Source organism: Anopheles merus, chromosome 2L (assembly GCF_017562075.2).
Source record: "Anopheles merus strain MAF chromosome 2L, AmerM5.1, whole genome shotgun sequence".
NCBI lineage: Eukaryota > Metazoa > Arthropoda > Insecta > Diptera > Culicidae > Anopheles > Anopheles merus.
The window spans coordinates 16,657,107-16,667,603 of NC_054083.1; the positions used below are offsets into that span (position 1 = coordinate 16,657,107).

Below are 10,497 nucleotides of genomic sequence, written 5' to 3' on the forward strand. Positions count from 1 at the left end.
TCTATACCATTGCTTAATGCTTATCCTAGCACTAACACTAATATCCACTATCACCAACACTAAAATAAGGATTCCACTGTAATTAATATACACTGCAACTATATGACGTTGATGTATGAATATGGTCACGGCTTTGAGGCATAGTATTATAAAATCATGCATGATATCTTCTTTTGTAACAATGAGTTATGAGTGAGTTTATAAAAATTTCTTCTAGATGCATGCATGATTGACTTCTACCGAATAGATTGTTGTTAATGGAAAACAATTATAAAAACGTTAAAAAATTAACATTAAGAGTAAAATTAACACATTAACATGCTGGCACATTTTTGCTTTGATTGATAAATACTTTTATTTTGACCAAACACATTCTGGTTTGCATCGTAATATATGATTACCTCTAATTATTATACAACAAATATCAAATTGAGATTTCTTGAAATGAAAAGTTATTTATAGTCACAATAATCATAATTTCGTATAATAACAGTGCTATTACCACACCTACTTAAACGTACATTAAACTAGCACAAGCTACAAAAGCTGAAATGTCAAATCAAGAGGCGAAATGTATGTAATGATCATTAATGGCACTACAGTACACTGGTACACAGGTGTGCTCTAATTACGATTCCACCCTATCGTGTACGGAATGAAACCAGCCACTGCACACGACCAACTGACCATCGAGCCGACAGGTGATAAGACACTGTACACCTGCCCCTAACAACTTCTGCCAATCGGCGATACAACGGAGCCAACGACGAGCTGATAAACTGTGCACTCCGCATTGCAATCGGAATCAAACCCCAGGAGTCTTCACACCTTTCTCGCACCATGCGGCTGCAATAATAATGAGTGGACTAGAGGGTGCAGCATTTCTGATTATCGTGAACGTCCGTCAGGTGTCATTATGCAGGGCCGAGTGGTACTGAGAGTGGCAAACATTATGCCCTTAACACTTCCCAGAACTCGGCAAAGCATATCATAAAGTCCCAGCTTCTTGCGAAAAGTAGGACAACGGGTAACAGATACTCATCGTTTATTCTCATTTTGTCCTGAGCTGATGAAAACATGCCGCATGATAATCAGGAACTAGTTTGTGCGTATTTCACACGGAAAAAACAGCTGAGATCGTACCCCCCGCTATCATTGGGGTGGTTGCTGCCACCGTAAGGTGCTGCCATCTAGCTCAAGTTCACAGTGAAGGCAACTCGACGCGAACGGACGACGCTAGTGCAGCTGTTGCGGAACCGGTTTTAGGGTGTTCGCGTCATCCCCTCGCGGAGGTGCGCGAAAGTATCACCAACACTAGAGTCGAGGGCCGCCTGCACACCACCGCGCTAACCAACGTCAAACCAGCGCCAAACTACGGAGCAGCTGGTTGCCGCAGCCAGGTTACGCATCGCGCACTAGCTTCACACGTCAGGCCTACATTTGCATCGGAGCGCGCGCACACAGCGAAGATTGCCACCATCACCACTCACCCACTCACAACCACTACCAATGTTTGCATTCTATGTGACGGTGTACGTGAGCGCTGGCGAGTGGCCCGCCCGTGTGTGCGCGCTAATCTGACACGATGTCGATGTCAGCCCGATAGAGAACGTTCAGCGTCAACCTGTCTAACGAGAACGGTTCCCACCTTTCCTGCGGCTTCCCGTGCTATCTGGCCTGTCGCACACCCACCACACGGGCCCCACACCACCACCGCCTTTACCCGGCCATGGCTTGACATTTGCTCAGCGATAAGTACGTCAGTACCGCCTGGCCTGGTAATGCTATTTTTACGCGCCTCGCCCCACCATTGCGATGACTCGCAGCCACACTGGAGACGTGCGAGCTGTGGCAGCGCGGCTCGGTGCTGGGTCTGATTCCGGCCGAGATTAGGACGCATACCCGCGGTGTGGCCAGCGTACACGATTTGTATTGACTTACTGACACTTGAATGTACTGGCGGGTGCGGGAAAACATGTCAAATTATGGACCGGATCGTCGTACTTCCGCAGTGAAATCCTTTATGCGCGCTGGTGGTGGCCAGTGTGTGCGGGTGATGTTGGATGCTATTCGATGCCAAACCTGCCAATCAACCGGGGGTGGCAGCCGGGTCCCCGAAGCCGTCACCCGTCAACACCCCGCCAGCGAACCGGGCGAAAGTGCAAGCGAAGGTATGGCAGTGGACGGTTAATTGGCTTTACTTCATGCATTTTCCCGCCCCAGTGAAATGGTGGTGCGCTAGGGAGATCCAGGCGGGAGGGTGTCTTTATTGGGCGGGGGGCTTGTGGGCGCAGCGCTGGTCGCTGAAGCAGCACTAGAAAACACGTCGCGATGCGTGTGTTTTCCCTCAAACTGGACAGGGATTTGTAAATAGTGTGATTCGTGAGCAGTCCATCCTGTTGCGGTGAGGATTAGCGAGTAGTTTAAAGGTTTGTAACGATTTACACTAACACCGTGCAGCATTTCAGTATTGCATAGTAGCATTTCAACGAGCTGATACTTTACATAAAAGGTTTAAATCATGGTTCACTCGTTCTTCTACAATTAAAAAGTAATACAAAATAGTATACAATGTTGGCAATTTTCGTTCAATATTATTAAGACGTAAAAAAATTAAATTTTGATGCTGTAATTTCATAACATTATTTCATGAAAATTCAAATCAAATTCTTGAAAACGATCGTAAAAAGATAAATTAAATAATACTTACATGTCATTCAAGATGCATAACAAAATGTGAAAAAGGACTAGCACAACCTTCTAATTTAAAATAAATTATTAGTAATATAAATTATATTCCCTGGTAAGACAGTTTTGTCAGCGCATTCCATTTGATAAACACAAATACATGCATGTGAACATGTAAAAAGGTGTATAAAAATCAAAAATGTTTTAAAATCTCATAATTCGTATTTGCTCACACGTTCGTATCTTTAACTTTGCTCCTAATCAGCCTGTGCGACGAAGATGTCGCCCCGACTCCAAACAAACACAACACCAGCTCTTTTGTTGTGACTTACTGTCACATCGTCTCAATGCACCCGTTCTGATAAATTTCACCTATCCCACTAACCCGTCCGCCCATGCGTGTTGGTGCGTTTGATTTTTCATCAGTTCTTGCCCTGAACGGCACGGGACAGGCCCGTTTGCGTAATAGCTCATGGTGCTTCACGCTCTCGTAAATTGAGCAACGATGATGGTTTTTGTTTTGCACCCACCCTGCCATGGAGCGCGGGCACAGCACAACAAATGGTAGCCGAAATGGTCTGCAGCTGGTCGACAGTACGTGACGTTCCGACGATCCCGCTATCCGTCCCCGATACGCCCACAGTTTGCCAGTTGCTGATTTTTGAACCCGGAGTGCGTACGTGCTAATGACTCGTCTCGTAGTGGAATCGCATTTAAAGTGCACTGCATCGCCTATAAAGCACCCCGAAACATCAAACAGGTGCGTTTAGTTATGAAACATTCCGAGCGTTGCACTACACCGCGGTAGGTTGTCGGAGCTGGAGCAAATCGTCGGCCATCGACCGAACGATGGTGTACTGGTCCTTGGGAACGGGGCTGCAGCTGTTGCTGCTGCTACTCGTGCTCGGCGGTAGTGAACTCCAGGTTAAAGCGAAGGGTAGCCTCATACTGCGTTCCTTCGACGAAATGGTGCTCGAGTGTGCCGAGCTAATGTCGATCGTTCACTCCAAGCTGGCCAGGATACGATCAGGTGTGATGTTGCCGGATGAGGACACAAAGTGCTTGATTAGGTGTGTCGGTATTAGTGGAAGGTTCTGGAATGACCACACGGGACTGCGCAAGGAGCTTTTGGCTCGATATTTTGTGACCGATCCAGCTGACGCATACAATGTGAACCGCACGGAAACTTGTTTGCAGGAACTGCCTGCTCTAGAGTTAAATGCTGAAAAGTGCTGTGGCCTAGCGTTTGAGTCCTTTCTGTGCTACTACTACAACTATGGAAACCTGCGACAGGATAGTGTATTCGTACCACTCGACTATCTGCAGTTGCAGCATGTGACATCGCGTTGTATGGATGTGCATCAGATCACAACAGAGCAGCTGATGAGCCTCAGTGAAGAGGCAATGGACGCAAACGACAAAGTTCACTGTTTGGTGCGGTGCATCGGACTCCAGACTGGTGTTTATAGTGATCGCGAAGGTGTCAGTATCGATCGGCTCTATGCTCAGTACGGTGAAGGTCATTGTGAGAGAGAGTTCAAAACACACGCTGTCGAATGTATCACTAAGCATAGAGAACTTGCGTATGGTAGTCCCTGCAAACGGGCGTATCATTTGCTGTACAAGTGTTTCGAAAACGTGCGCAACGTAATATCGGCCTATGAGTTACCAGATTCGGATGGGAATTAGTCTCGAGATAGATTCAAGGCACACACAATTACCAGTACAACACAAAAATTCCCGAAGGCAAGAACTTAGGATCTTTACAAAACTCTTGTATCAAATCATGCGAATCGAGTTGGAGAACGTGGTTAGTTAATCGATTCCTATGGCATATACTGAGGATCGCATTACATCAGTTGGTTAGAGTGTAAGAAAATGAGAAGCTAAAGATTAAGACTAAAATAAAATTTGCATGCCGTGATCAGCATAAAATACTAATGAATTAATTGAGAGTAATACAAAAAAGCAAACGAAACGAAAGGATTTTTATCTATCGGGCAAGGATAAAAATTCAAACTAGGATAATTAAATTTGCCTTGTAAAAAGATGCAGTATTTTCATCAGTCTTTGGCAGTCAGTATTGTATTGTTGTCAGTATACATTACAATCAAAACCAATGAAAAAATATCAAATTTAAAAAAATCAAAAAGAGATAATAATAAGCATATTAAAAGACACAACAAATTAATAATTAGTCATATTTACTTAAAATTTCAATACAAAATAGATCATTTACATATTATTCTTATTAAAAGCGTTACCTTGTTTCTTCTTAGTTGGAGCACATCTCAAGAATCAATTATCTACTATGTTATTTACAATGGTTTTGAGGAGAGATAAATTACCTGTATTTTGAAAAATCACCAAACATGACGATAGCAATCTTCTGTAATACTAAACTTTCAAAGTTATTGCAAATAACAGCAACTTACACGTTATCTGATGTTCAAGAACATGTGATTGACTAAAAAACCTGTTCAAGGCACATAAAAAAATACAAAGATTCTTCTCTGGATGAATGAAACTATGATTTATGAAACATAAATTAAATGGGTTGCACTTTTTTAACAACTAATAGAAACACGCTTGACGATTGATATATTGTATGTGAGATTAAGTCATTAATTATTTATTTAATCACTGCCTTATTTTAGTTGTGTCATATAGTCAGCCTCCTTTCTCATGAACTTGACGTTCCCTCTCTCCTTTCTTCTCTTCCGCTTTATGTTCCATCGCGTCGTTTACGCGATAGACCCACAATTTTCATCCCTCATTGCCGTTCGGTTTTTTCTCAAAACGATCCCTCTTTTAGAGAATATACTTCTTTCAATAAAATCATAGGTTTTTCGATTTCCATATACCTTTAGAAACATTTAGAAATATCCTCCTGTGCACGTTTTTTTTATTCGTTGTCCTTTTTCCTCTTCCCCTAGTATTTAAGAAACTAAATATTGAGAAACCCATGCAGACAAACAATTAATTATTAGTATGCAAATAAATAAATCAATAAATAAGTAATAAAATAAATGAAGAAATAAAAAAATTAATAAACCAATTAAACAAATAGATAAATAACTAAATTTTGTTCTTCTTTTTGGCACAACAACCGTTATCGGTCAAGACCTGACTGTACCCACTAGTGAAGTGAGCTTGGCTTTCAGTGACTTATTGTTACCATAGCAGGATAGTCAGTCTTACCTATGGGGGCTCGGTCTATTCGGGGCTTGAAGCGATGACGGGAAATAACGAAATAACTAAAAAAAAAAAAAACAATAAATAAAAAAATATAAACAAATTAATAGATGAATAAATAAATGAATAAATAAATTGATGAATAAATAAATAAATAAATATATCAATAAAAAATCTATATAGTGGAAACGTGAAACGTGCTTATACTTTTTAGTTAACAACAAATCCGTTATGGGTCCAAGTCTCGAAAGTACCGCACACCTTTTAGTAGGACTGACTATCCTACTATGGGCCATCAATAAGTCCCTGAAGGTCCAACTGACAGACTGGTGGTTGTGCAAAAGAAGGAGGAGCTAATTTCTTAAACATTATTTGTAGTAGCTTGAATGCTACCGAAGCATAGAAATCATTTACAAAAAATAAGCTTTTAACGAATCCTGAACGCTTCGTTCACTAGAAGCAATCAACAGTACCTTTGTACCTAGTACGTGGTCTAGTTTCTGCAACCATTTTTTTTTTCAATTCACAATTGGCCATTAAGCTTCCGTGACTTTGTTTATCAGATTGCAAGTATTTATTTTTCGTGAGTTTGAATCAAGTATGCAAATACGACAACGGACATTGATCGTTCGCCCACCGTGTGGCCCTGCCCTGCCATGCGGCCACAAATCGAAAAGGTCGCTATCGTACTATCCCCCGATCCCGCAGCCGATCGATTCGATGAGTGGAGCGAGCGAGCGAGTCGATAAAAAAAGCTCGGTGTCAGTCTATTTGCTTGGAGCATAATTGATTGAGAACGTCCAACGACGAGAAGCTGTCTTTCGTGTACTTACCTTATTTGAAATTGGTTTCGATTGATGTTCGCCCATCCCTTTGGTGGGGCTTGCATCCCGCTCAAACGGTCCATGGGCTCAAACGGGACTGTGGGAAGGGAGACAGGGAGCAATTGCCCCTCTGTGTCTTTGGCGGGGCCTGAAGCGACATTTAAGCGAAACCGACGGCAATCGATAGTGACAATCGACTTCCATTCTGACACTGGTGCTGCAGCAGCAGATCACTCTACAGGGAGCGCGAGGGAAGGGTACGAATGGTTCGCCCACGGTTGTGCTCCTACCAACCCAGCGGGCTACCAGCTAACAAAACTATCAATACACATACACACACACACACTCACCCGTCCACCTATAGCAGCGCTCCCTGAAATTACCCTGAGGCACGGGCGAAGAAGATTGGCAGCCCTTACCGGCAGCACCATGGGGTGAGGGGGAAATATACACCTCCCCGGATCACCTACGTAGTGAGTGTGACTTGCGGAGCTCGGAATTTGTTTTGCCTTTGCACGAGCCCTTGATACCTTGATCCAGTGCGGGGATCGTGCGAAAGAATGAACGTAGCGGGTTGGGGGCAACATCAAGAACCAATCAATCTTTTAATAGTTCGATCACGATTTTTCGTCCAGCAAACAATCCGATTCGGATTCGGATTGTGGCCCGATCCGGTGCATAGCGATGGTAGGGGGCACGGGAGCACACGAGAAACTCTAGTTTCGTTTTGTTTCATTATTATTCATTGTTGTACGGAGAGCGTGGTTGGTGCTTAGTTCGCGTCGAGTTTTCTTTTCTTCTACCCGTTTCACTTATCTCCCTCTAAACGTACCACCACTGTTCGTTAGAAGTTAGTCAAGAAAAATCACTCAACTTCTGCTCTACGTGCAGCCTCCACCGGGTGATGCGGTGAAGCTTTCCAGCTGCCTGTCTTCTGTGCCGACGAACAAAACAAAGTTCCCGATAAAACTAACACCGGCAGCATGCTATTGGCGGAGCAGGGGCCAAAAGTTTCGCCGAGGAAGTACACGCGGTAGCATTAAGGCGTGAAAAAACAACCCGAAATCCGATGCGAACAATCAATAAGTTTGACTGATTGTTCGACGCGCAGCAGGCGATTGTAGGCGGTGTTGTGCTGATTCACCAACGGTACAATAGCCGGAAAAGGGTAGGAGTCTTTAATCCAATGTCACAAGGTCAGGGATAAGTTTTCATGAGCCATGCTGATTGCTCGAAACAAGAATAGAGCTAATGCTTCGAAATGGAATGGAAGGGAAGGGTAGGAACTTAAAGATAACCATGATGTACTGACGCAATTTTGTGAATCTTGTTTTAGGGAAACCGTCGTTAACGCCTGGTTATGTATTCGTTTATAAAATGCATGGTAGTGGTTGAACATGCATTTTTAAAATGAAGCACAATTCAGTTCATAGTAAGTAAGTAAAAATAAAACAATTTCTTCAGCATGAGTATCACGGTAAATGCATGGACATTACTAAATTACGTTTATTACACATCAGGGTTCCAAAAAATATCAAGCCTGAATATTGTGTAGATGATTCATGTAATAGCTTGAAGCACAAAGAGTTTACATTAACAGATGTAGATAACTTTTGCTTATATTTAATACCGTTTGGAGGAAATGTATAGATTTTCTCTTAATATTTAGCTTTGCACGGTTCTGAATCTTAGCGCATTGATATCAATGAACACTCATTTTGTGTTAAAGAATATTGATCAAATATGGTGTTTGTTAATTCTAAATTGGGTTACTTTAGTTGGTTTGGAAATGTTGCAACATGCAAGCAAATGGGCAGCGGACAAATGTAACCTTTATTAAGTTCAAGATTGTAGAGATCATTGAGCACATTAATATGAGTAGCACATATGCACACATTGTTTTCATGAATTTTAATAGTCAAAACTTATCGTTTTTGTGAGAAAAAAAATAATAAAAATGTCATTTGTCTATTATCATATTATAAAGTAAAGACTAAGAATTAAATGCAAACTTTTGCCGAATTTCTGTAGGATGCGAGAATTTCTATGCATTTGAAATATGAAACATACGCGGTATCATCATTTTTTGTCGTTTTCAATACTGCTTTGTTCAAATGTTTCATTATTTTAATCAGAAATCATCATTAAACATATATACAGCCCAATAAACAATCTGTCCTTTTAATTAAGTTCTAGCAGCCAGCCAGTAAAAATGTTTCGGGGATCTTTTGACTTTCATTGTAAGGATAATGTTGGCAAAAAGTTTTCAACCTCCTATATTAACAATGAAACCAAAACCGGTGGTCGGTGCACTGGCGCATCAACCGATTATGCTGATGTTATTCTGGCGCACACAATCTTGCAACCACTCAGCCGCCGAAAGGGGGCGATGATTATGATGATCAAACGTTTAAGGTCGAGTGGTCGAGTTTAGTATGAAGCGTTCCGAAACCCTCGGAAACTAACTTTCCTGTGTTTGGATAGTTTCCTTATCGTCGAACCACATAGGCAAAAACTGGACCAACTTTTCCGTCACCAACAAGTGGCTTCTAGCTCTAAACTACTTCTAGTCCAGTTCAACGCACTTTCCTCTCAGTGGTGTTCGTATGTAAATGTAGCTATCTCGGAATTGAGGATGCCAAAACATGTTCAAACACACACAGATACACACGTATGTTGATCACAAACCTTACAAACCCTACAAAGCCAGAAGAGTATGGGTGGGAAAGCTCACACCAACGGGATGAATGCTAGGATGGAGCAGTTCTCATTACGAAGCAAACTATGCAAATAAGCTGGAACCCTTGTGAACCCCGACGTGTGGATTGATATGACTTACCACAAACACCACAATGAGACAAAAAGGTAATCTCTGGATAAGTTTGCAGTCATAAGATAACGTTTAAGTGTACTATATTTTCTGTTAAAATGTCTCCTTCTTTTATTTTTGTAGCTGAGAGTGAAATGTTAAGTTTGTTAGTGTTCAACCATAGGATTCATTAAAAATTTCATGACATTTTTTGTTGGTCAGATATTCTTTTCTTGAATAAAATTTTACTCAATCACATTGTTTTAGTTTGTGTTTGTGCAAAGCTTTCCATGCACCAAGTGCACCTCATCATATCTATTCGCCAAGATGCACTGCATCCAACGCAAAATGGACTCTCAACTATGTTGGACAGCTTAATGCCCGGTCTCATATGTACTGGTGGATTTCAGGTCAAAAAGAAATTCGCTGCTAGTATACGGGAGAAACTTTTCGGATGTGACAAATGCAAGCGGCTGACACTAGAAACACGAGACACATTCTACAAAACTTTCCGAGAATAGCTGGCGAGCCCGGTACGAGGAATGAAGAGGCAAAGTAAAATTGCTGGAACATCTCCGTAGCTGTATCTCAAAGAAAGTGCTCCCAATACAGTACAGAAAGTCGCATTTGCACCAAATAAAACGACAAAATTACGATCGTGCGCGGAAAATGAGCGGAACGGACAGCGACTGGCTATGAAAAAATCCTTTCCACACAAAACCAGCTGTACTTAGGCGCCCGGCACCCGGGAAGGGGTTTCACAGACGAAACGGCCCGAAAGGAAGCAGCTTAACAAATTGTATTATTTATGGCGCGACGGTGAGTTATGGAAAAAGTTTTCCTATTTTGGAAAATGTTTAATTTTCGTCAACTTCATTACGCGCGCACACGCCCGAAGTTTGAGCAAGAGGGAGAGTGAATGAGAATGAGTGAGGAAATATTTCTCCGCCCTTTTCCATCCCGTGCCAACAATGAACGACA

The 10,497-nt window shown here is 42.1% G+C and overlaps 1 protein-coding gene across 1 annotated transcript; it reads left to right on the forward strand.

Moving 5' to 3' along the window:
• The first annotated feature begins 3,537 nt into the window (after positions 1-3,537).
• Positions 3,538-4,377, forward strand: LOC121594889 (general odorant-binding protein 45-like). The gene has a single exon (XM_041918674.1). The coding sequence runs from the start codon at positions 3,538-3,540 to the stop codon at positions 4,375-4,377; it is 840 nt and encodes a 279-aa protein (XP_041774608.1).
• Positions 4,378-10,497: the final 6,120 nt, after the last annotated feature.